Here is a 27,445-nt window from a genome sequence, read left to right as displayed (position 1 = left end):
GACTTCTTCGCTATGGCCATGAGCCAAAAATGGAGAGGATAACACAAATAATAAACAAGAAAGATCTCTGTACAAATTTTATCCATTCAAATACAGCCATATACGTACATCTTTCGTGAACTAGATTTTCCAGTGTTTAACACAGCATGACTAGGTAGATTAAAACTAGTAGCAAACGCGCGCCCTGTTCCATTTGATGGAACCAACGCAACAAAAGAACTACACCGCCCATTCCTAGAGGATATCGCCACGCAATTCCTTGACTAATTCGGTAAGTCTGAGGCTCAAACTTGAAAAGATTTAGTGTGTTTTCCAATTGACTGTCGAAAGTAATTTGTTAATTGCTATGGTTTTGCTTTAGTTTGCTCTGTGATTGGTTAGCAAAACTCGCGCCAATCCTGACTTGTTCGCACGCGTTTTCCCGCGCTTGGCGCTGATTACATGTATTTGCTTCGAGTTCTGATTGGCTCATTGCACTGTTTGCTTCTGTTGTGATTGGTCAGAGTAATTACTTTAGTTTTGGTTTTGCGACACTCAAATGAAAACTGATGTATACTTTTGTTGTTTTGGCGATAATCTCATCTGTTTTAGAAGGAGGGAAATGTGTTTTCATTTAGTATCACTTCTACCATTTCCTATTTTTGCAACTAGTAAGAATTGGAAGCAAAGGACATTTTTTTTCCTTCAGCTCTCGCACAATATTCTTTTTCCTGTTTCATCATCTTCCCAGTTGATTCCCTCACTCTATAAACGCCTAAAATAGGGTATTCAAGCAGGCGGATGATGTAGTATACAAGTTATAAGCTCAAGCATAACTTTCAAATCTAAGCGACGAATTAGAGGTAAGAATGTAGGCACTTGGCGGCCATATTGCGTGTGCGACACCCTCTAAGGAAATTAACCTCTATCTTGCTCTATGATAATTCGCTGCTAAAGTGGTTTCTGGTGGAAGCTGTAGACAACTGATATTAACGCCATGACAAGTCAGTGACGCTACTAGGCATTTTTTAGCGCTACATTAGAAAATTTTGTTAAAATCTCCTGTTCTTAGAAAACAAACAAGGCATTGTACAAAAACATGAACTTGGCAAAAACATTGCCAGACCGAATTTTACAAAATGATATCTTTCCTCTAACCTGTTTTGTAATCTGGTTAGAATATTATCAAAGTTCTAGATTGAAGATTCAAAACGTTAGCCACTAGCGTCACTAATCTTGTTTACTGTACTAATATTGCCTGTGCAAAACAGCGTCTACACCCATGTTGAATCAGCTAAACTCGTCAACGCTACGCTAAGGGTGACACCCACCACTACAATTTAAGATCGCGATACAAATTATCACGTTCCGTAACAAGATTTCTCTCAAACTTTCACCCGATTTTAAGAAATCTTTGAAAATATATACTTATTCTCCTTTTCTGAATAAAATACGTTCAATAATCTCTTATCACAAACTTGTGTTCCCGTGTAAAACAGTCAACAGAAAAAAATTCCTGATACTCGACAGGAACTCAAGTAACGCTGCAGCACTGCTAAATAGTCTCAAAGCGATTTTCAGTCCCTTTTGCTAAATCCTCGTTGCCTGTTTTACACGGAAAAACGTTAAGTACAAACATGTGGTAGAAGATAAATCTGGTATAAAATTACGCATATGAATGGTATTACGTTTAAAAATGTGCTACCTAAGATCTCGGTTCTCTTTACAAGCAATACTGGTTGTAATCTAACTAGTCAACAAAATTCAGCGGGGCTTCTTAGGGCTGTAGCTTAAGTCCTGTTCGCACAAAATTTTACCTATGATTAAGCAAGATCAAGTCAAAAAAAGTCAGGCCGTTACAACTATTCAGTCAGGAACGAACTAGTCGTTCTGCAAGCTTAATATAAAAAGTAAATCCGTTCTGAGCATTTGAAAATAACATTGGGTTTAGGTTCATGATTCTAGCAGCAAGGACCGGTTCAACAATTACACAATGTTAACGTAGCCACAGCGCATTCCCTTCTACGAAAAAAACAAATTGCACCCCCTTGAAAGTTGAAATTAATTTCAGTCTTTTTTCAGTTTCCATTTGCTATAGTAAAATAAAGAATTAAATGAATGAATTTGAAGGCAATGTGATTTCTTTGCTAATTTGGTTAGTTTCATTCTTGGTCAGTATCTTCATTTGATCTACACCTTAAAGATGTTGACAGTGGAAGTAAAAACCAGAGAAGGAAATGAACTCCCTGACTCTCAGAATCATTTGAATTACACAAAAAACTTGTTTGAAAAAAAAAGAAGGAACTAAGGATTGATAATTACTGCAAAACCCAGAGCATGATATTGTGTGTAACACAATCATTCCCAGTCCCTTTTGGGTTTTTTCACCCATGCAAAGAAGAAAGAAACTGCGAACGAAACTTAATACAAAGCCCACGTTCCTTTTACCTTGGATTAGAGCGGCTAACTGTTTAATTCAAATGATTCTGGATTAACAGGGAAATGTACTCGCCTGGGAGCAAATGTGAATATACTTTATGAGATAATATCAAGAAAACATAAGAATAAATAAAAGGTACTCGATTTCTCTGTGAGTACGCATTCAAATTTCACTTGATGAATGAATTTATTCCTTTTTTTACAGCCAGGCCATTAAGGGTTGGCTCCCTCTAAATCCGTTAAGCCCTGATCATTTTTTCTTCAAGATTCACGCGCAAGGAAAGATCAAAGACAATCCGCCAGAGCGTGCGTTCGCCTTACCCAGCAGGAAACCCACGCTGGTCAAAAGAACGCAGGCTCTGTAACGAGAATTTCTGGGTCACGGCAGTTCAAAACATTCAACTTTAATTTTCCCGTAATATATACTGTAGGCTACTTCAAATGATCAGGACTTGACCGGTGCGTCATCTAACTTGGGGATTTCACCACTTTAAAATATCTACATCAGCGGATATTTGATATGTTATTAGAGTGGTCAAACTCCAAACTACTCGCTTCGCATTCTTGGCTGTGTGCGGCGCATGCTCACGAATAAAATCTATTAGACTTATTATCATTATTTTTTCTTTTGAGAAAACTTAAATAACTTCACTCGTTCGTCGTCGTAAACTAAAACACTATCACCGGACTTGTTTGCTTGTTTGTTTTTTCTTCCTCTAGCTTAAGCCCGGCACTTACAAAGTGACGGCTAATTAAAGCTAATCCTGAATTCCCGCACATTATCAGTGTGACTGCTTTTGTCTAAGTTTTCTCAAAGTAACGAGGGGTAGATAAAGGCAAACGGCAGTAAAGAGGAACTTTCCTTTTCTTACTATTCTCATTAAAGAACTGCTGATTCAATGACTTTTGGTATTGGCAAAACTTAATAAAAATGTTTGGGTGCTAACAATTGTGGTAGCCTTAGTTTAAAACTTTTATGGGAAATTTTGCAGAGCAAAATTTAAATTGGGTTGTTGAAAAACAATTTCAATAAACGTCCGTTATTACAACAGAGAGCAAGTTCCCATGCAGAGAGACTAAAAGTAATGCCTCGTTACCTTCACCTACACCTCGAGAAAAGTCAGTTTTTCAAACTGACAAACAAAATAAACCGGTTTTTTTTTGCACCAAAATCAAGATTAAACGAAAAAGAAGACGAAATACGTAAGAGAGGCATTTGATGCCAACTTCACACACAGAATAACAGATACTCTGGGGGAAGGGGGTGAGAGAATATGCTAATCCTGTTTTCTAGTCCTATGATGCTACACAGTAGTTTAACTTGATACCCAAATATACCTTAACTATTCCTTACCTTTCTATGTGCAGAACTAATTCAATTGCGCCAACCGTGGAGATTTATTTTGGCGCTGACAAGATCGTTCCCTACCATTCTCATTAATTTGAGGAATCTACGTGCGGTCAATTTACTTGTTTTGAGAGAAGGAAACTTTCAAGTTGCAGTTGCTGGGAAAAGAAGAAAGCACTTTTCAGTTGTTTTACGGAAACAAAACTGGCTGCTGACTAATTGAGGCAAAGCTCTTCGTTCTTTGTTTTCTGTCTCGTTTTAGTTCAATAGAAAGGTTTCATTTGTATATTAGTTTTAGTTTTTACTTTTCTGCCGATTTTTCTTAACAACAGAGCAAAATTTGCATAACGTCTGCAGCTATGAAAATTCCCTTCATCATCATTTCAATAAATGTAATTTAAAATTCTTTTAACAACACGTGCTAATCACGTATTTATCCCGTCTAATCACGTGTTAATTATGTGCTGGGGCTTCAGGTATCAAATAATTTGACGCCCGAGTCGATTGTGCTCTGGACTCTGCAACGGGAGTCGGGTTTAATTTATCTTATTACTTCTGAAATTGTTTACAATAAAATTGACTGTGGTACAGCCAAGCAACAAAGTCTAACCCCATATCTTTCTTTCCCCATCAAAACACCTGAAACTCCTGACTGCCACAAATTAAAGGAAAACGTTATGGCGTTATTTTAGCAAATCAGATATTCACCCTTACACACACTAGAAATATATATCCAACTAACTTCAAACTACAATTTAACTACTTAAAATGGTTTTAGGACGTGTTTAAATTAAATGGTAAATTACTTCGATTTAAGATGTCTTAGATTGCATAACCCAACCTTTGCGTTGCTGACTTCCAACAACCTTGAAATGACATCCCATATTTGAATAGGCCAATGCTGTCTGATCAAATTGCCACCACAGAAGTCTAAAGCAATCGAAGAACATAACATAAGTGTACTATAAAGAAAACGTTTTGATTTTTGAATCGCTGTATTTTATTATTTTATTTTATTTTAATACGTCTTTTTTTTTTTTGTTTTTTTGTTTTTTAAGGACGTAACATCAGTTTGTAACTTTGTGACTTTTTACATTTCCCAGATTGCCATTCTCTGACCTATGTAATGTTGAATTTATTCAGATATTACATGGAGACCTCACTCAGTTTTCCAGTTTTCTGATTTTCGGGCGTAAGAAGACTGGGACCCGAAAAAGTTGTAACTGGTTCCAGACTCCTCCTCGTATTTTCCAGGAAACGCGAAAAGCGAGTGCGAAGCTCGATTCTGTACGAAGAAATTGTGAAAGAAAACTTCAAACTCGGTACGTACCATCGCCTGTTTAGTGACCAACGGTAATCTGAAACAAACGTGAATAGAGAAAAACATTAGCTAAAGGGTATTTCTGGTAAGTTAAGGACTTTTATGGATAAACCTTGAGCCAAATTAAGTCTCACTGAAATTGATAGATAGCTGGACAACAGACATTGAGCATAACTTAGCGTGTTTAGTTTATCGCTTAGTGAGTATGACGCGGTAAAATCGATAACAATATAACTGGTAAGATCACAGTAACTATACATGAAAGTTGGTTTCTCGTTAAAAGGCCCTGTTACACAACAGGCCGTTTATAATTTCTTGCAACTTGACGCGCTGGTTACTTCTCTGCGGGCTACGGGCTAATGGCGCAAGCCGCAAGGCGCAGTTCATAAATTTCGCGCCAAAATTTTGAATCCAAAAATGGAATAACATTGCGAGGAGACGTTCCTGTTTCTTCTCTTAAAAAGGAACAATCAAGTTTGCAGCAGTATATTAATATTATTTGTCATAAATGATAAATTTGCAGCTTTATATCTCCAAAAGTAAAGGACTGGACTGGATTCTCAAAGTGTGAAAGTTATTCACTGTCGGTTCCTCTTTTGGCTGTTTAACCAGTTGTATTTCGTTACAACCAGGTTTGCCACCAAGCGATCCCTTATCGTCATTTTTTGTTTACCAAATCTTTCACATCTGTGGCTTTAGTAACGTCCCTTCTTGATTCCCAGTTCACTTTCAAACTTTAAAAATAACTTTTTTTCCAAATGAGTTTCAATAGCATATTAAACTCAAGGTGAAACTGACTCCATAGACATTAAATTCTTGGCTGATATGAAGCCTGGTTTTCATATGTTGGGAAAATCCCAGGCAATGGAGGATTTCACTGTTTCCCGAACATCCCAGACTTGGCTGAGATATCGGGAAATTGCCAGACGTCTGTCCCAGATTTGAGGTATTCATTGGTGAAAGATGCCATTTTTATTTGTCGGGAGGCGGAGGAAAGTGGGGAACTAGAATGAAGCAATTTAGAGGATTGGTAACGAGCTAAAACTGTCGCTGACGTCCTCGACAGTACAAATCTGAGTTTCCATATGTTGGGACATTATGATCGCCGTCCATCACAGAAATGTGGGACACATTGTGAAAATAGAAACACTCCCGATTTTCCCGATTTGTCTGCAACCATCACAGACGATTAGGGATATGTCTACAATTTCCAATTTTCATTAGTCGGGAAAGTCTGGGACGGATGGGAAACAGTGAAATCCCTGATTGTCTGGGATTTTCCCGACATATGAACTTGGCTTTAGACATTACTCCATATTGACACTGGATCATTATGTGACATGCTGACCATTATAACTTTCTTATACCATGACTGGGCTTTAAAATATATACCAGACAGCACACCTTCAACATTGCTAAACCTGTGAACCTGATAAATGACCTATATCACACCATGAGTCTCCTAGTGGTTACAGCATCTGACCATTATACAGAAGGCCATGAGTTCACTTCCCATCAGGGACTCTTTCTCCAGCCACATTGCATCTTTCTTACAAATTCTTTTAATTTTTAGGCATTTATTTAATTTACTTTCTTTACATTGGTATTAGGGTCCCAAACCAACACCAAAATCTGATTAACATGTTTTCACAATACTTAGTTCATTTCTATATTGCCTTAGAGTTCATTCGCGCACTGTGTTAGAAATATTTTTTGACAAACAAAAAAGGTTTTTAATTGAGGGATAATTTTTCCTGCAAATATCAAGGGCAGCAAATCGATACAGATTCCAAAAATTCTGTACAGCTTCTCTTAAAAGAATAAACTATAGCATACCGGGCAATAAGTTTAACTCCTTACAAATAATTATTATTACAATACTTACAATGATGCACTCCTCCGTCAGAACTGTCAAAATAAATCGAATGATAACACGTCAAACGTATTGTAGTATAATTTGGGAGTACTAGCTGCTAGATAATTTGTGTTGCTTTGGAAGTTTAGTTCGTATTTCTTTCTTTCAAAAGAAGTGAATTTTGGTTGTTTTCTTTAACGTGTGGTTCCAGAAAATATCCATACCCCCACCACGGAGGGAATTGGAAATTCCAGAGGGGTGGGGGGGTCAATGGCCCAGGAAATTCCAGAGGGGGGGAGGGGTGAATGGTTGGATAAGTTTCCAGAGGGTCAACTTCACGTTCATGTCAGACATAAATGTTCAAAATTGTAACTTACAAACTTTGCAACTTCGTAGATCTTTCTTGAAGACATTACTTTGTTTAACTGTTTTAAAGAAACCCTTGTTACATTAAAAACATGTTTCCCTTCTCCGAAAAGTCTTTGTAAGCGAAGTAGTCCAACTGAGACAAGAAATCTATGTCTGCGTTGCGTGACTCAGTTATTATAAAACTGTTGTTTTGTGAAACTTTCTTGCGTAGAAAATATTGTTTACTGGCAAAAATTGAATTTATATCAATGTTTAAAAGAGAAAATTTTGTATGGCTATAAAGTGAAAGCCCCAATTATACATAAAACATTGAAATATTTGTTTATTTTTGTATGCTGTGTAGAGTTACGGGCAAAGGTCAATTCCCGGGGTCAATTATAACTGGTTTGTCAAAACTGACCCGTGTTAAAACTTATTTCGTCCAAAGTATTTCAACTTAAAGTCCAAAACTATTCACTTAATTTCTATGCCGAAATTCAACAAAATAGAGCCAATTCAACATTCTTTTAATGCGTTGTTGATCTCATACAAAATTTGCATAAGAACGTGAACATGCTAATTTCGTTTTGCGGCTCCATTTCGTCTGCGGTTTCAAGTTACGATCTGAAAGCTCTATTTGTCTCCCTGCCCTGCTAATGCTTATTTTGTCCATGCTATTCGATTCAATAGGAAAACTATTGACTAAAATAACTAGACTGAATGATTACCAGGAGAAAAATCATCAATTGAGTAGAACTAAAGCGATAATCTTTTTGATCTCCAAAAATTTGCATAGGAACGTAAACATGACATATGCAAATTAAATGAAAACACGTTTTTGCATTGCCGGACTTATTCCAACAATTTAGATTTTAAATCTTCAGCGAAGCTAATGGTAAAGTTTGATGTCAATGACCACAGGTAAATATAAAACACAACAATTATTTCGGTATCAAGAGCTTTTTGGCAAACTGTACCGTTGAAATTGAACGGCGCGCGCGCTCTACGATAACGCATATTTTCAACTCGTGTAGGCGCGCAGTTCTTGATATTTCTGAAATGTTCACATCAAACTGATTTTTGAGGCGTTCTTTTAAAATAAAATTTTTCCAGAGGGGGGTGGGGGTGTATTCTGCATTTAAGGAATTTCCGAAGGGGTGGGGGGGTTAAAAAAATACCTCGAAAATGGAAAATCCTGGGGGGTGGGGGGGTCCTATGTGAAATTCCCTCCGTGGTGGGGGTATGGTTATTTTCTGGAACCACACAACATGAAAACTTTTATTCAGAAAAATTTTAGTAAAATGATAATATTACACTTTGTAACTTTCAGGACGTGAGGAGGCATCGTCATGCACTGTTTAATATTAATTTATAGTGATGTTAATTTATATTATTGTTAGACATTAATTTGGAGAAATATTGTCAGAGTAATAGTTAAACAGTATTTAACAATTATAATTATTTGTTTTACTGATGAACAACATGAATGTTGACCAATGCCATCAGTGTCACATTTTACTTTTAAAACAGTCTTTTAATGTACTTTTGTTTTGCAGATGTAAAATTTTTATGATTTAAAGTTTACAACTTGAAAGTTATGCATGTTGTTTTATTGGATATAAAATATCTCTTGTAAATACAGCTGATGAAATGCCTATAATTTTGTAAAGGCCACAAAAAAAATGGTCCCAGCACAAACACTGACTTGATTACAAAATAATATACACATTATTCAAGCTTGTCTGGCCACAAAAGCCTCCTATGGAAAATTGTGAACAACTTCTACATGAACCATTTCATGTTCGTAAACATTAAGTCTGATAACTTTTGAAATCAATATGTTGATAGCAAAACTTGTAAGTTGTCAAATATTGCTGAAGGAGAATTTGAAAACTTGTGTGCACTGTAAAAAATTGATAGAGTTTCATTTGCTTCTTCTCACCATATGGTATGTTGTAGTAATGCACAATTGCAAGCATTATAGAGTCTAGGTAGATTTCTGAAAACAGGCCCACTGAAGTCATGCTTGTTTTGTCATTTAGTCTTTTATACCCTCTCTACTCTCTCTTCTTTCTCCTTCTTCTCTCTTTTGTATCTGAACCATCTTGGGGCCAAAAAACCCAACTTTCATTGTTGTTCCAGGAAAAGTCCTCGAGTATTCATGGGCCACCTTTTCAAAAAATTGGCTGGCTTTTTTATGGGATGGAATGTTGTCAAATCATGAAGAACAGTTAAGTCCTGGCTAGAAAGGCCATTCTTGGCCATTGCTAGGCCCTTTCATGAAAACGGGCTTGCTCAAATAAAGCTTGTCTGAGGGTGTGGTGCCAATTGTTTTTTGTGGGGGGTGGGGGTTGATGTTAAATGCCACACTTTTTAAAGGAAAGTAGGAGGTGAAATTGAATTTCAAGAGGGGTGGTTTGAGGGGTGTGGGGGGTGTGCAAGCCCACAAAACCTTTTGTGGGAAATGTATAGATATTTCCTGGAACAACACATTACACACCAGAACCAGCTGAGACATAAAGATTGCAAAAAATCTCATTTGATTGTCTCCAGCAAACCTAAAATTGACTTACCGCCATGGCATGTCCAAATCCTGTAGGCTGTGGGCTGGTGGCTGTGTATCCCAGTCCATCTGCTGAGGTGTTGGCTGCAGAGTTGATATAACTACTAAGATCCTGGACAGGGCCTGGGCTTGTTGCAGCTGCACCAAATGCCCTTGACACCGGTGAGGGTGGGGGTGGGCCAAACTGCTGGCTGGGATGGTAATTCATTCCTCCTGTTTATAAATTAGTTTGAGATTTTGATTTAGTTAAATTTATGTTAATATACATGTATGATCTGGCTATGCCAACAGAAAATAATGCATTAACACAAATGGAAAGTACAATAATATCAAAAATATTAGTAAAAAATATGCACTGTTGAAATCTTGTCATTATTTCGTTTAATTGAAGTCACTCCAGAAATCTTTTTAATTGACAGTTTAGGGTTAGTTTTGAAGCTCACACTTTTGCAACTTAGAAATGTTGAAATTTTCTGGATGGTTTAAATTTTTGTAAGCTTAGTCATAATTAAATGGTGAAGGTTTCTAATAGCTTACTTATAAAAAAAAGTTACCTCTTAGAAGTGTATTTCTGTTAGTAAATACAGAGCAAAAAGTCCAGGTTTGATTCTCAAACAGTGCATTAGTTGGTCCCCTTAGGTTTTTCATATTCGTTTTCATTTGAGATTGAAGTCACTTTTCCAAATTTTAAAATTTAATGTCTCAAAGCTCAACTGTACTGTTAGAAAAATCTTGAGTTAGGCAATTTTATTAACCAGGATGCCTGGGATGAGCCTGGGTCTAGGTCAAATTAGCCATGTTTTTCTTTTCTGGACTCCAGACATGCAGCTTTTGCTTGGCCTAAACAAAAAAGTCCACCCTTGCATGACAACTAGTTTTCTCCCCTTTGCCTCATAGCCAATTTTTAAGAAAGAGTGAAATCATGAATTCCCTTTTCCATCTTGTTGTGTATCTTGGTGTCACATTACATAATTTTATTTGTTTTAAGGAAGTCACTGCTACCTTTCTGGTAACCTTTAAAGCATGAGTGGACAGGTGGACACAATTCCATATCATTCACTAAAGCTGAGTCATGTTAAGTTTTAAACTTGTCATCACCAGACGTGTTTGAAATAAAGTGTGTATAGGTCTATGCTTTCCCCAATTTATTAAAATACTGGTAGTAAAAGAATCTACTGATGCTTTAAATCACAAAATTGTCTATAAAAAGTTTCAACAAAAAGCTGTTAAGGACGGTGCCTACTATTGCTACTGCGCATACGTTCTGCGCATCTTGAGATACTCGGGTTTCCTATGGGTGGTGCCTATTAATACAGGAATATTTTTGCGCGGTTTAAAACTATACGGAGAAAGCAGAACTTACCAAATGCCTTTGGTATCTCAAAAGAAAATTGGGGGTAACCATGCATTTTTCAGAGAAAATTAAGCTTTAATTTAGGAAAAAATCCCATACATTGCTTTATATTTTGGCGCTTTTTAAAGATATTGTTGCTTAATTATCTCTGAAAAATGTGTGGTTACCCCCAATTTTCTTTTTGGATTCCAATAGGCCTTGCTAAGATCTGCTTTTCCCGCATAGTCATAAGCCGCACAAAAATACTTCGGTATTAGTAGGCACCGTCCTTAAGAACATTTGCCAGCTTCAAAATTTAGATTTTTAGAGATGTCAGTTTCCTTGTCTCTTAAGTTGTTTTAAAATTGTAGACACAAATTTAAATATCTATACAGTTTCAATGATCAGCCACAGGTATCAGGGATTTCAACAAATTGATTTTTGAGGCAAAATGTTATGGTAGTGTAAACTCCTTGCAATACAGAAAGTGTAAATACGTGTACTCTATAGTCAGGCCAGCCTGAAGGGTTTGATGGAAAATATGCCAAGATGCAACTTGGGTTTATCACTGTGGAAAGGGGACCTCCAATATAAAAGTGACTGGAATGACCACCATGCAAACATGTTGGAAATAACCCATTAGTATCCTTTCTCAACAAAACCAAATAAGGGCAGAAAAGGAGTCAAATGTTATTAGTGGGAAAAGTCTACCACTGCCAAATTCCAGAGAAAAATGTTTGGCTCTGTTTTCGTCATGCAATTCTGAAGAGAACAGAAACAAGATGTAAAATTGAACATCAACCCTAATCACCCAGCCTTTATGTTTTATCCCTGAAGGTGCAGCCAAGTCCTGTCACTTTTATTTTGGAGTTCATCCCTCCTCCTGCTGCTTTTACAAGATTCTTTACCTGAGTAATCAGTATAATCCTGCATGGCAGCAGTCACTTGCGGTATGTCAGGTGGCCTGTTGGGTCCTGAGCGGCCCCCCTGACTATTAATGGCTGCATACTCAGCATAGTACTGGCCTGCTCCTGGAGTTCTTCTTTGGTCAGCAGGGTTCATGAAACCAGCATGATAACCAGGAAAGCCTTTGAACAACAACACAACACGATAATTAGTTCCCTTTGGATATTTTGTCTCCAGTTAGAACGTCTTAACAATGCTCAGCTCTCTGGCTGACGCCATCAGGTTGGTTGGCGCCTACCAAATTTCACTTGTGCCTCTGCGTCTTTTATAATAGAAATCTCTTTATAGGGGCCAGACAGTTCCAGTCCTGCAAAAGTTGACTGTAATATCTAAGTGGATTGGATAAGATCCTCTGTTCTTGCTCCATTTTGTGATATGAAGTTTGTCAAGACTGCTAAAAATGAAGTATTGCAGTCATTTATGCATGGGTTGGATGCAGGCAAATTGCTCTTCATAAAGATAGGAAATAAATAAATAAATAAATATGGCTTGTTGCCAATATACAGCAACAGAGGTATAAGAAGGAACAAAGTTGTGAGTTTGCTTTGCTCATCATTTGTTACACAGTTTCTTTGGCTAAGACAAAGCAGATGTCTAGGGTTTAGTGGTGTGTTTGCCAAGTGAAACTCTAGGGTAACTGTCTGTCAAAAAAGAAGTGGTTCAGCCTCATAATAGAACTGGATTGCTCCAGACGGCCTGTTTAAAAAAGTACAAGAGCATCTGTACTCACCAAGCACCCCAGGGTAATTTCCCAGGAATCCCCGACCCTTTCCTCTCACTGGTCTGTTTTGTGCAGCAAATGCTGCTGCTGCTGCTGCAGCTGCAGCTGGGCCGTAACCTGTTAATGTAATTCAATATATTAAACAAGTTGAATACTGTTAAGTTATGAAAATAATTAATAGCCTTAGGTCACTTTTGTTTCTAGGTTAAATTTGGTCATTAAGTATTCCCAATGAAGAAAGGCGGCTGTTCTTCCAAGTTCTCAACACCCCAGGACCAAAGATGATTATTTTCTCAAACAAAATGGGATGTATCAAGATATTGAGTTAACTTTATTCCCATGTCAGATGTCGCACATGCAACTTTTTTGCGCTATTGAATAATTTAACAATTAAAAAAAAAAAACATCCAAGAAAGCTACTGAATCTCAAAAACCATGAACCTACTTGAGTTACTATTATGGTCAGCACATGCTAGGGACTTAATGTAGCAGGGACAGCTCCCCTGGTGTGACATGCCCGTTTTCATATAGAAGTTCCATTACAGGGCCAAAATTTTGTCCCAGCTACAAGCTGCATGAAATTCAGCTGGTTTGAATTTGTGCATCAACACAATGGGACAAAGTGACCCAAATTTTTAATGTCACATTGTGTGCACTGCTCTTGCAAATTGGCCCTGTAACAAAATGGAAGTGAACCAATAAAAAAATGTGATTCGTTTGTCATTACTCATGGGTTCTGTTCCCGCAATATGCCTCCTTTGCACTGCACAAAGAGGAGCTTGACCCTGCTAAAATTAGTATGTCCCCTCGAGTGTTCCAACCTTAAAACCCCTTAAGGGGTCACTTAAATTACATTAAATTTTGTTAATCCTCAGATAACATTTTACTGACTTTTTCATTTATTATTTTCATTGAACAGAGATCTCAATTGACAACAGTGATGCTTGAGATACCTGCAAATGGGTAGCTATTAAACCCAGGTCCAAAACCAGATGCAGGAAAACCACGAGCAAAACCAGGAGCAAAAGGATATACTGCAAATAAGATGTAAGTTGAGTATTAGTAACAACGTTTTAGCTATGTACTGGTCCTTTGCTCTGATAGATGGCTGTTTTCAAAGTAACTTGGAACAACTATACAATTAGAATACATTTGATATAACAGGTGATCTGAACTGATGTTAAGGTTCTAAGAAGAAAGTTTGTTATGTGTGTACATTTCAATGCAAAATATGAATCAGCAATTTATAAAGGCAGAATTGATGAGTTCAGAAGAGCGCCAGGAATACCATCTAATGTACAAAAATTTTAACGTCTTGGTGTAATGAGCAAACCATGTGGTATTGCATCAGATGAGTTTTCCATTGACAACATCACCACAACTCCATCATGTGAGATAAGATAATCTTTGCCAGCCCTTTGACTCTAATCATAATCATTATACATTTTGTTCTGTACATGACAGTGACAAATAACAGCAATTGTCTGATAATACAATACAGTGCAATAATTGTATTAATGGTAAGGGTGAGGTTATCAATCAGTCAGACTATTAGCTATTATGGTTCATATTCAACTGTAGCTGATAACTGGGTTTTTTTATGATATATTAGGCCATAAACGTATGGTTTATATTCAACTGCAACTGAAAAATTCCCTTAGTTTGTATATTTCTTCGAAGAGGATATTATCAGTGTTCTTACCAGGATTTTACCTTGGGGGGTCCCAGGGCCCTCCTGCCTGAAAAATAGGGGCCCTGCAGGAACTTAAGAGGGTCAAAATTAATCTCGAACCGTGACTTGCTTGGCAAAAAGTCCTTTGGCTTTTGTTTGACAGCCATACATTCCGGAAAACGTGGTCCTTCTTCAGTGAAACAACTGCTTGACCTTTGCTTGTTCTATTGTTCACTCCATCATCATCTCCATCAGAATTTTCTTCAGCCTCTATTCTTTCTTCAAGCCTAGGTACTTTACAACTAAAGTAAGAGTCTACCTTTCGATGCACCATGTTGTTTTCGAAAACAAAAAAAAAACATGAGGAATGAATAACTTGAGCCCACAATCCAATTCAAATGGTCAGTTATGATCCAAGATGGCGACCAAAATCGTACTGTCAAGCAGCTAGGTTTGACATTTATGTAGAACTAATGGAGATTAAACTTGTTGAAGGCTTTAAAATGGTTCTTTTGATGCATACAGTAGTTTTCATTTATCAGTTCTTATTTTCAAGCAGAAAAAACTGAAGTACTTGATTCTCAATCAAAAAATTGCTCACTAATTTCTATAAGTCCATTTTGCTTGTAGAGTCTGATCTGAACTTGTGCGCCATTTCAAATTTTTTTGTGGGAATCCCACAAAGCCGCAGCCTGGTAAGAACACTGTATAATAATCTTCACACAGGGATACAATAGCCCAAAACAAAAATTGACAGGGTGACATGCTTATTTTTATACAAATGTTTAGCCACTAGGCCATTTTAGGAATAGCGAAGGACTGATTATAACTACTCACAGAATCCGCGACCAGCCATTGCTCTACCAGCCCTGCCACGCCCACCCTGCAGACTGTACATCACTTCTCTTGGTTGTGCTTTCTTCACCTCGGTCTGTGATCATAAAAACAACAGATGATTATGATAATTTAGTACTTACAATTATAATAATAATAGTAAATGATTTATTATTATTATTATTATTATTATTATAAATAATTATTTTATTATTATTATTATTAAAATTATTTAACACGATGATCCTTAAGTTCTAAAGTAAGTCACTTTACTATACGTTCAATTCAGCTCGCATAAAATATACAAATTAAGTTTATTAAGATTTGATCCTTCGTTACAAGCAACGTTTTGACTTTGTTAACATCATTATCAAGTAAAGAATGGCAAAACAGTTTCAAGGTGAAAAAGTGAACTTATGTAAGTTTGTGGGAAATAATTGACACTTTATTTATAAGTTTATGCAGACAGAGTCTGAGTACACATTCAAAGTTTGACAGGTTTGAGTTCTTTGGTTATAAACAGCATCTCATGAATGAGGAAATCAAATTTAGTTTGATGAAAGCACAGGCGTCCCAAACTCACGTTTAGAGAAAGCGAAAAATTACATTATATATGCGTCACGGCTGTGTGAGTTGGAACGTGATCTTTCATCTTACGCGGTGTTAAGTTACATGAGAACCGTTGAGAATTTGAGCGCTTTATAAGACGTTGTATGGGGAATAAAATATCGTTCATTTAGAATGCTAAATACATTAAAATATCCTCATTTTTTTCGTAAGATGATTAAAAAAACTCACCTCTTGTGTGTCCGTTGTGCTTTTTCATTATTTTCGCTGATTTGGGCTTTTTATGCCCCCACTGTTCTCTAAGACTCCGTCTTATGAAGGAGAGAACAGTGGGGGCATAAAAAGCCCAAATCAGCGAAAATAACGAAAAAGCACAACGGACACACAAGAAGTGAGTTTTTTTAATCATCTCACGTAAAAAATGGGGATATTTTAATGTATTTAGCGTTCTAAATGAACAATATTTTATTCCCCATACAACGTCTTATAAAGCTCTCAAATTCTCAACGGTTCTCATGTAACTTAACACCGCGTAAGATGAAAGGTCACGTTCCAACTCACACAGCAGTGAAATACATATGAATAAATAGGTAATTAATTTTTTGCTTTCTCTAAACGTGAGCTTGGGACGCCTGTGATGAAAGGTAGTTTCAACATTCCATGCTTCTCGAGCCTGGTGCTTTCCAATTGTTGAATTTTACAAGCTGTGTTCTGTTTTGTGATGATGTAGATGTAGAAAACAAAGTCCATATTGCATGGAACAGAGAAAATGATAAAACAGACATTGCTCATTAGTGATCATAGATTTACGCTCTGTGACTTTAAGGGTACTTCAGATTTTGCAGCTGGGCTTGAATAGATGGGTTGAAAGCACATTGGGTTATTCCAGAAAAATCCACACCCCCCCCGACGGATGGAGTCGTTTTTTAACCCCCCCTCTCACCTGGATTTCCTGAAGCACAAGACCCCCCTTCTGTCTGGATTTCCAAAACAAAAGACCCCCCCCCCCCCCTCCCGCCTGGATTTCCGGAAACAAATATTGCCAGTAGGCTTAAATTTAATTTACTTTTAATAGAAAATACGCACAATCACGTCTAGAAGATGTTCTTTTTTAATTTCTAAAGCTTTGGCTAATATTAGAAACTCTATCGCGTGGAACTAAAAAAAGAAAGGAGCAACAATGCAAAAAAGCGAACGAGTTCATCCTTTGTGCCCAGTGGACAACACCCATGGAATCTTGAAACTGCACGCAGAAAACGCACTGGCTGCTTGTTCAACTGTGCTACGGACGATGGGACTTCAGAGAGGTTACCACTGTATATGTTGCAGGAGCCTGTCCAAGAACTTTCTCCTTCTGTTGCTTTCGCAATAACGTACGTTTCCAAAGTTTTTTGGAGGTACAGATGGCTACAACTTCCTCTTGAGTATTTTCAACGAAGAGGGAATGTTTGGACCAAAATTCTTTGAAATTATCTTCTTCAGCTAATAGCTCTGCATCCTTGCTTGTACAAGTAAAAAATTCTTCTGCCTGATGCAGTGGAATCCACACTAAGAATGCAATGGCGGACGTGAAATTACACAACGGTGGCGCGCTGGGTCTGGTACGAGTAGAAATGTGTCAGGCGTTTCAAACTCTTCGTTGCAACAATGTTGCAATGGCTCGTTCTTTACTATCTTGTTGTTCGCGTTTCTGCTATAAAAGGACCTGCGAAGGAACTTAGATTATCATTTATTTTAGGTGAGAAATATGTGAACAAAATATTTATTATTTTCAGGGTCTGAGAGCGCTGAAGTGTCACTGAACTAAACGTTCAAATCGCGTGAACTATCGGTCGAAATGAGTCCTGCAGAAGACCTTCTTAAGTTCAACCCCCCCTCCCGCCTGGATCTCCAGAGTCTCTGACCCCCCCTTCGGTGAGAATTTCCAGAATCCCATCCGTCGGGGAGGTGTGGATTTTTTCTGGAATAACCCATTCCAATTTTGTTGCTTAGGTTTTGTAGTTGTTTCCCTCTGTTATCAGCAGTTTTCTGATCTTTGAAAATCATCACTTAAGATTAATATGCACATAGAAGTTTAATGTAACTTACTTATTTTAATTGCAATAAATCTGCTTACAAAGATTCTTAAGATGATTTAAAACATCTACTAATATATGAGCTAAGTAAAAATAAAATCAACTGTAATTTGAGAGAATTCTAGAGTGAGTTTCTTACACATAGCAGAGGCAGTTTGAGGAACCATGTTTCTTACCTTTTTATCATTTATAACATGAAACTGCTCTTCACAAGCACTGTCAGCATCATCTTCATTTTGAAAAGTAACAAACCCAAAACCTTAAGAGAAACAATGCCATCAGACTATTCAGATTGGATCATAAAAAAACTACAATACATATCATCATTACATGTGCTGTATTGGGCCAGGCAGTGCAAAAGGCTAATATAGGTTAAATTCACTGGTAATAAGGATCAATTTAAAAACATTTTACAATGAAAATTAACGAAAAACGTAACACAACATTTAGATAACTTTGTGTCATCATTGAAGTGTGGAGAAATTAACATAATGTTGTTTATGACAAAGAATGTTTAAGAATTTTCATTTTCGTGTCTTGTGTGATGCAAGTTATTTGGTTACATGTGTCGCCACTTCCATCAACCTGTAGAGGAACATAAACATTCCGTAATTCCATAATTTAGGGCTGGTGAACCTTTGTGAGAACTTCAAAGTTCTTAAGAAATACCGAGGGGAGCTTAAGTGTTTAATTTTTCAAATGCGCTTTATTACAAAGAAAAGACCGACGCTAAACACTCCAGTGGACTCTATCCACACAAAACTGCCACATTTTTATGGTTAATATTCCTTGTAAAATTCACTTGTTCACTATAAAATGTTCAAAGAAATGTGTCAAAGTCATTACACAGACACCTTATTATGATATAGTGTCCTAATGCATGTAGTCCAAGTGATTTGTTTAACATGCGCAAATCATGGGACATTTTCATCAATAATGGTTCACTAGTTCAGTAATGCATGCACTTGAGACTTTCAAATTTTGGTACACTCATTTAACTCTCGAAACAATACATGTAACTTCCCATTTACAATTATTGTCTTGTTCTGATTGTCTGTGCAAAATGAAATCAGCTGCAACTAGCAACATTTGTTGGTTGTTGTTTTTTTTTTTTATTAACAATATAATTATTCCAGACATGCTTGTTGGGTACAAGATGATTATGGCTAACTCCTTCCTTAGTTGCCTGCGCCTTGTTGGCTATCTATCATCTCCTATCCTATGCATGCTTGTGGAATAATTGTTAATGATAAGCACCTGTCCTTGATTAAGTATCTCTTTGGTGTTGCAAAAACTGAAAATAGCCTTATCAACTCTTCACGGCTTAAATAAAGAAATAAGTATTTTTTTTAGTAAATAGTATGTGAAGTAAGAAGGACTAGTTAACTACTTAATCTTTGTGGGGAAAAGCAAAAAGTATGAAATTTCAAATAAGCTCCAAGGGTGCTTTTTCAAGGAAATACATACTGAACTCTATTGAATGAAACATTCAGATGTGTAGCTGCTACAGTGATATTGTACATGTTCATAGTACGGTATCGTAAAATAATGCTACCTCTGTGTCTGTTAGTAACTTTGTCAAACATAAGCTTTGATTCTGTCACCTGGGATGATAAAAGAAACAAGATTAATATAATTTATTTTTAAAGGTTACATGCAACTTTTGTTATGACAGAATGATAAATTAATTGAATTTACTCAAGAGTTAAATATTCATACAACAAAACGATATTGTATCAGAAGCAACAAAATCTATTTTGATACATCCACTTAATGCTTGTACTTCTAGAGAAATTGTTGGTATTGCTGATTCTAAGAATTAGCTTGAACCAGTGAGCAGTTATTAGGTAAACACATAATTTGATTGAGTATACAAGAGTGCAGATATTATGTATCATAGACAGCCCTGCAAGTGCTCATGCAGAAAATTGTTTTCAGCACAAAAAAGTAAAAATGAACCACTTTTGTTAACACTGTGAATAAATCTATCACCAGGTTATGCTAAAACAATAATATTAGAATCCTCACTCAGTCTCGGTTCTATCAACTTTGTTAGTTGGTGTGGGGTGTGAATCAACTTTAAGCTTGTAATCAGGTCCCAGTTGTTCAAAGAGCAGATAGGTCTCTATCCAGCTGGTAAAATGTATTACCGGTACAATCAACTCTTGCCTTGCGGACACCCTGATAATACAGACAGCAGCCTACATCCCCGGCAAAAATAAATTACAGGCGTTTGACTTAAATAAATTCCCACCATTACAGACTCTCGGTATTAAGGACACTAACTCACACTCCCGAGTGGTCCGCAATAAAAGGAGTTGACTGTAGTTGGAGTACATTTTTTATTCACTGGATACTGATTCATCCACTAGATATGGTTATCCACTCTTTGAACAACTGGAACCTGATTGCTAAAGAGTGATCTTTCCCCATAAGGTAAGAATCCTTACATTCACTTACAAAAATACATTGTTCACAGTTGTGGTGGTAATATTAATTTTGTTATTTATGTGGTAATTATATAGTACTTACACTGCCAAATTTTTTAAAATAATTAGTTAAATCCTCTTCTGTTGTGGAAGCAGACACACCACCAACAAAAATCTTCTTTGTTCTTGTAACCATCTGTGGGAAATTCACAATCCCAAATGTTATATTAGTAAGCTCATGAATACACTGTTCAATATACCAAGCAACTCAGTTACAAGCTCAGTTACATGCATTGTAAGCAAAAACACTTACAGCTGTATACTATTCCTGTGATTATATAAAATGTAGTGTTTTGCTCTGCTCATTTCAGTTTTATTTCTGTGTACGGTAATCTTTGCTCTTACCCACCTCAGTGAACTGGTGTTTACTAACGGTAGCAAGAGCTGCCTTGTAGAGAATTCTTTGATCATTCAATATTTAAACAGCATGATAATATAATATGTATATGGAATCATGTAACCTGAGCCTTCTCCTCTGTCACTGTATGTTCATGTACCAATGTATCTCGGCATCACATTGTCTTAAGAGTGAAACATGACATGTTTGTTTAAATGTTTCCCCATAAATTTGGTGGGTATTTATAGCTATGATTCATCCCTCTAATAGTGACAACTCATAAATTTCAACAATTTTGCAACAATTTGCATATTTTTAAAAATATATTTTTTAAAAACCAACAGAACCACTGAAAGTTTAACAGCTTTGTGGTTTCATTCATGGGTTTCAAAATGTTTAATGGGACCATGTTGTAGTGGCCATTTTCACAGCATAAAACATAAAATGGACATACAAATAAATTGTCTTTGTGTGAAAATGGGGCAGACATGATTTTGGAAGTAAAGCTAGCTGAATTTCTCAGTTGATTTGTCTGTGAAAGTCAGACTATTTTTTATCCAAAATTGTGTTTGCCCTGCTTTCACACTTATAGGCCTTGCCCATCTGTCTGACATGACCTGTTCTGCCAGAAATGACGCCTGTCGGTTGTGCGTCTTCTGGTGTGAACATGGCTGTTATTCAAAAGTTAGGACCATGTATTTGATTACACAACTCTTCACCTTGAGACATTTATGTCTATAAATACATAAGGGTAGTATTGCAGTACAAAAACAAGATGCAAATTCCATTTTGAGGTTGGTCTGCAGAGTAAAGGTCAGTCAGATGCTCCCAGCTTTTGCATTACAAATTAAAGAAAGTGAAAGAAATCTGAAAGTGCTACTGACATGACGTACAACTAATCGCAAATTAATTTCAAAGAAACAAAGTAAAATTGTGCAAGTGAAAGTGTAGCCACAATTTGTTGCGGCATGCCAAAGCGTTGTTTTGTCTGGTTGCAAAGTATTGTCAATCACATAGTGACCTAGAATACCAGACATGTCATTGAAAGGGAAGATTGAAAAAACCGTTTATGAATAATCAAGCTTTGGAGAATGTCATGCAGATATTTATAAAAGTGACCTGCCTCAATGTTTGCATACAAATTGCCTAATTATGCAAGGCAATATAAAAATACTATTGCTGCATTTTCTCTGAACCAAGCAGATTCTGGTGTTTTGTTCTGTGTAATTAAAAAGGTTTATAAACCATTTATTTTCTAAGCTATTTAGTGTCAACAAGCTAGATTTCTGCTGAAAAGAAAATAGATTGTTTCTTTACGTCTAAAAACCTTTTATCTAGACATTTGTTACAGCAGATTTAGAGTACAGTGCCAGGAGTAACGAGGACATCGCTAGGTAACTGTTTTTAGGCAGCATTTCGATATTGCATGGACAGTAAATTTTTTTTAGATCTCCTATGTGATTAGAACACAAACAAAATATACCTTAAACATTGCTCGTTGAAGCTAATGCCTGACGGTGGTAGATGGAAGTTGATAGTTTCTCAAGCAATTAAGTTCCGCTAGCAGGATTTTGTCTGCGATGATTGTGGAATACTCTGCAACATGTCTCATGACTTAACATGAATATTTATCATGTGATTCTATTTGCACTGAAAACTAAAACAGATCTCTCCTTGACATAGACCAATTTCACTGCGTTTTCTAATGTCTGACTGCGTTTGAAAACTTGACTGCGCTCGAGAAATCGAAACGTCGTCGTTGGGTACAATGTACCTTTCACATCAGGAGGCTTGTAGCTTCGACAGGAAGCGCCAATTTGAATCTGTTTACTTTCGCATCAAGTAGGTGTGAAAAAGTACTAAAGCATTGGTAAAAGGCACGATAAAAGCAACGGATGTCGAGTTTATGTAATGGCAAATGGTATATTGTGTTTTCCGTTTTTTTGGAAAGATAAACCTTGATCCTACGCGCGACCTAATGTCGTAAGAAGTTTGTGTAACTTGTGTGACACCGACAACCGGGTCACAACACAACTAATGATCGGCCAATATTACTTTCAGCTCCCTGGATTAAATTTTTTTCAAAGCCCAGATTGCGAGGTGATGTTTTATAAGAATAACAAAATTCTGAAGCTCATTTCCTCGATTTTATCGTCGGACGTAAAAGAGGGACAAACGAGAAGTCGACTCATAGAAGTATTTTTTCAGGTGGTGAATAACAGTTGCATAAATTTCGTTTTTCCTTTGTAAATTTCCTCAAGGTGCAAAAGACGTGATACGGCAGAGAGTAATAATTTATAACATCTTTTGCAGCAATACAAAGATCCACACCTTGTGTCTCGCTTATTTTGATGGAGCCGAAACAAACACAGCAGTTCAAAACAAGAGCCTTGTTCAAGGAAGCGGATGAAACGAGCTGAATAATCACAAACGAGGGCGCCCACACAGGACAGTCAGGCGCACAAAATATTGTTTGTTTAACATAAAATAAATTGCGAGACTGGCCTACTCTTTGATGGCATGCTAAAATACTCTATGAAAAACAACTACCGCTTTTAATGGATTCGTTTAGCGAAATTGCAGCTGAGCGGAGGCGAAACTAAGTCTACGAACCGGCTCATGGCTTCTAGCGGTATCTTTTGTTGGCGTGATTAAAACAGACCCGGAGAACCTATAATTATTCAATTTTACTGAAAACAAGCAAGACAAGAAACATTCTACAGTACACAACAAGGTGTTGCGGCGAAAGGTCCTTTCGGGAAAACCCCCCAAAATATCGCGTGTTTGCATGTTAGAATATTCCGTTCGCCACTCAAGCGCTTTCCCTATAGGAGGTGAGGGTGTCTCGTATCCCTCGCTCAATTTATTTTAGAGTGGGCGTACTGACGAGACAAACAACTTGGAACAGCAATTAACCATACAGTTTTGTTTTGAGAAGATAGTATTGAGCCAAATCGAATAATAAATTCACATTCGAGGTCTTGGGACCGCAATATGTCGTCGAGTTTAAGCGAAGCTAAGAACGGTGCTGTGATCGTTTGCGCAAGCTGGCGTCCGAATGAAAATTTCGTTTGGGGCGGCCGCGAAATGGCTAACGCTTTGCAAATTGCGCTCAAAATGCTTGGCTTTAACAGCGTGAAACCTCAATGCGTTACTAGAGGTCTTATACTCGAAAGGTATCTTTAAAAAAGGCTCGCTCGCTCAAACCGAAAGACGCTACGACGCTGTTGTCAAGCAAACAATTTTCAAAACTCTGATCTTTGATCGAACTGTACATCACACGATATTTAAACACCCTTGCACGCTAAATTTAACGCACTTAAAATACGCTAAGCTCTTACCTTCGGTTGAGGTCTTTTGGGCACTGCAACTTTGGGATCTATCTGCATTAAATGATTTGAAAAAATGTACAAAGTGTCAGCATACAGTTGATTTAAGCTGTCTACACTGGCAGCTCCGAGCTCTTCTTAACATCACAATAGCTTCGTAGTGTGAATTAAATTTTCCTAGGACACGAACGTCGACTTAAGCGAAAATAAACCTCTACGTGAGCTAAAATTCACTAAATTGAACGCTAAAAAATAGGAACTACACTAAAATAATGGAATTGATCGTATGCACCTCTGGAAATAATAGATTTTTCGACCACATCAAAACACAGGCCGCCAGACGCTTGCAGATGGAGCGTGAAAATTGGTCTTGAACGAATCCATCTCTATGGAGCGCGCAAAAAAATAATTTCAAAATTCTCCGTACAAACCTTTTTGTGGTCGAGGTCGTGCGGGCCTGCTTTTAACACAGTTTCTACGGCGGATGGATCCTCAAAAGTTACGAACCCAAACCCCCTGCAATAAGGATATAAAAACAGAAAAAGCCAACTCCATTATGTGGCATATTGCATATTTTTCAGACATACCATTTACAATACAAAGCTGATCGCGCACGGCGTCTGAGCTAGAAGGAAGAAAAGGTGTAACATCTCGGGCAGATTTGGCATTTACCTTGATTGTTTTGTGTTCGGATCCCTCATAACCAAGCACTCTTTTAAGTCCCCAAACTTGCTAAAGTACGCCTGCAGTCCCTCTGAAACAGACGGTAAAATTGGACCGTTACGGAGCCGTGAACTTAACCACAACCGATTGTTTCAAACGTGACTCATCTCAGCTCATTTGTAGCCGCAGAAAAACACGACTTGATCGCTGATTTTGAAGAAACGGGCTATTGAGAGACCACATTAGTGTATCCTGCTTTTAAAACAATCAACAAAATGCTTTACCTGCGGTGGTTTCCCAGCTCAAGCCTCCGACGAACATCTTCCTGTAAGGAAGGGGAGAAGAACGTACTGAAAATTTATGCCCACAAGAAAGTTGCTACCAGCCTAAGTCACACCATCATGTCGTGCGAACGAAACACGAATCGTTTGCCTAAAATTCACGTTACGAGAGCGAAGACCTTACCCAGGATCGTTCTGGAGGTCGACTTTGGAGGCTCCTGAGGGCTGTGGGCTATCCGCCTCCATTTTTCCTACAACTACAACTAAACAAGAGATAGGCCAACGAATACCGACACGTGGATATTATATTCGGATTGGTTCGTGATGGGTGGTAATTTGGCGCCATTTGGAACAGGCACCTATGCTCTTGATTGATTGTGAGCTGTGGTCATTCGTGATTGGTCCACGAAAATTTGCCTTGCGACGCCGTTAGAAGCCATCATTGAAGTGACACATGTTCGAATGGGGTCCGCCTTCTCTTTTGTCCCTCGCCAAGAGTGTCAAGCCGCCGTTTCTTTCATTGGACCACAGTAATGAGCCCCTTGAGAAAGTGCCAATCAATTTGACAGCTGATTCGCTTGGAAAGACGAATAAATTACCTGAGCAGACTGAAGACTTGGCCCTTTATCTTGCAAATTTTTCGCTTAGAGCTCGAGCGAAGCAGAATAAAGCCCACATTAATTCGAGCTGGCGCATTTTGGCTGCATTCGAGAACAGTCTACTCGATGGCTAGCTGCCGAGAGCGCGTTGCCAAAACTTGACATCAGAATGGTTTAAAACTAAAACAGTACTTTTTGCAGGCATCTCCTGATTAAAATTTTCATGAGGTTAGAATAAGAAATTTTGTTTACCCTGTCTATGTAAACACATCAACACAAAGAACAATCTTAGATGAGGACAAAATTTCATTCCATTTGACCAAACCTTGCGAAATTTTACTTTAAACGGGTACCATGGAATATCTTATCGTCTGTATTTTGCACCCTCTCCGTTTCTTGGACTTATTTCATGTCGTTGTAAAGTATTTGCGTTCGGAGAAAAAAAAAGTGTGAAGTTACAATTATCAGTAACTTCGGAGGACAAAGGACATAACGTCAACATCAAAACACTCCACAGTATAGCACGCTAAATATTCTCTTGTAACAAGCACTTTATTGTCACACAATCCAAAAACAACATTATCTATTCAAACAACGTGGCTCACACAGAAAAATGGAGCCACCATAAAGGTGAAACGAACAATCCAAGATATTGCCGTTGGTTTGTAAACTAAGAATCAGGGTTAGATGCTGCTTACGACACCTCAAGATCCCCTTAGCTCCCTCACGCCTACATCCTGTGTTGAACTAATCACACGCACCCAAATTAATTAAGCGCTTTCCCCGTTGAGAGTCATGCAAAGGAGGTTTGATCTGAAGTGTGACCATTCAAATAAAAGGTGCTGAGCAGTACTTTCCTGCGGTGCTGTTCGTTGTTTTCCAGCCATTAAGTAAATTTATAAGATGTTTAATTTGGCAGTATTGGGCAATAAGACGTTAACTATTGTCTCAGTTCACCCTCGCACGCGCGCCCTGAGTACGTTTTTCAGCTTTGCTAATGAAAACGCTAACACAAAAAGGTGTCAAAAAAAACCCATTTTTTTCATAACAGGATTTCTAGACGTTTTCGCACTATGAAGCTAAAATATTTTAGTTTTGTTTAGATTGCCCTCATTTCTGTAAATCATAAACCATTAACCGTACCCCAGTTCAATATGGGCCGATACAAACCAATTTAGCTAGGGGTGCTTTTCGCGTCGACTGAAACCTTGAATGAAACAGGTTTTTCGCCCTTGAGAAGGAGCTTTGCCAGGAGTAACTGGAGTAATTGTGACATTTTCAGAGTTGCTGTCAGTCATGCCTTTGTTGTCGCTTGTTTAATCGCTCAGTTTCCAGTTTAAGCGGTGGTCAGTCTGGGAAAATTCCATTAAAAATCGTTGTTCGCAATCTTAAAGCCAGTTACTTTCTTCTGAGTCTAATTTCGCTGAGTTGGACTGGATTGTTGTCGTTGAAAAACGATAAAAGGGCGGGTTAATTGAGCGGTGCACAGCCCACAAACAAAGCTTTTGACTGGTGGAAGAATTGAATGTCTCAACCAACAAGTACAAATTGTGTTTATGAAGCTTGTGGTTGGCGGCCATGGTTTTAGACGATTCAAAGAAAGAAAGCCCGCTGTACGAAAAGGGTTTTGTTCCCATCCCAAAGCGTTGTACTTACAGTTTCAACCTCAATGAAGCTAGTATCAACAGGCCATAACTGAAAGGTAACCAGTAACCAAAGGCTTACT

At 37.6% G+C, this 27,445-nt stretch overlaps 1 protein-coding gene and 1 long non-coding RNA gene across 4 annotated transcripts; one reads left to right on the top strand and one right to left on the bottom strand.

The window, feature by feature from the left end:
• Window positions 1-64: 64 nt before the first annotated feature.
• On the bottom strand, window positions 65-25,783 carry LOC146464511 (RNA-binding protein Musashi homolog 2-like). Of its 2 annotated transcripts, XM_085129737.1 has the most exons (16): window positions 25,305-25,717; window positions 25,124-25,164; window positions 24,849-24,930; window positions 24,608-24,692; window positions 24,189-24,230; window positions 20,554-20,646; window positions 19,577-19,625; window positions 18,198-18,280; window positions 15,383-15,476; window positions 13,827-13,907; window positions 12,883-12,990; window positions 12,095-12,274; window positions 9,864-10,066; window positions 6,973-6,995; window positions 5,097-5,124; window positions 65-4,696 (listed from the first exon to the last, which is right to left on the bottom strand). In XM_085129737.1, exons 1-14 carry the CDS (start codon window positions 25,364-25,366, stop codon window positions 6,990-6,992), a joined length of 1,209 nt encoding a protein of 402 aa, XP_084985863.1. In that variant the 5' UTR covers window positions 25,367-25,717; the 3' UTR covers window positions 65-4,696; window positions 5,097-5,124; window positions 6,973-6,989. The 2 variants fall into 2 exon arrangements, with proteins under 2 accessions (XP_084985863.1, XP_084985862.1); XM_085129736.1 differs by lacking the exon at window positions 6,973-6,995 and having other exon boundaries at window positions 25,305-25,783.
• LOC146464512 (uncharacterized) lies at window positions 4,712-24,182 on the top strand. Of its 2 annotated transcripts, none has more exons than XR_014868479.1 (3): window positions 4,712-5,172; window positions 13,793-13,920; window positions 23,161-24,182. It is a non-coding gene; the product is annotated as an uncharacterized LOC146464512 (long non-coding RNA). The 2 variants fall into 2 exon arrangements; XR_014868478.1 differs by having other exon boundaries at window positions 4,716-5,088.
• Window positions 25,784-27,445: the final 1,662 nt, after the last annotated feature.

The sequence above is a fragment of the Pavona decussata genome, unplaced genomic scaffold (assembly GCF_977016875.1).
Source record: "Pavona decussata unplaced genomic scaffold, jaPavDecu1.1 SCAFFOLD_163, whole genome shotgun sequence".
In the NCBI taxonomy this organism is placed as follows: domain Eukaryota; kingdom Metazoa; phylum Cnidaria; class Anthozoa; order Scleractinia; family Agariciidae; genus Pavona; species Pavona decussata.
This window is presented reverse-complemented; position numbering and strand designations above follow the sequence as displayed.

Excerpts from the sequence above, each read along its gene's own strand:
- LOC146464511 (XM_085129736.1), bottom strand. The coding sequence starts at position 25,366 with ATGGAGGCGGATAGCCCACAGCCCTCAGGAGCCTCCAAAGTCGACCTC. Across the intron at positions 24,931-25,123 it reads GAGCTGGGAAACCACCGCAG|AGGGACTGCAGGCGTACTTT; the intron begins GTAAAGCATTTT and ends CGTCTGTTTCAG. Across the intron at positions 20,647-24,188 it reads CCAAAAGACCTCAACCGAAG|ATGGTTACAAGAACAAAGAA; the intron begins GTAAGAGCTTAG and ends AATTTCCCACAG.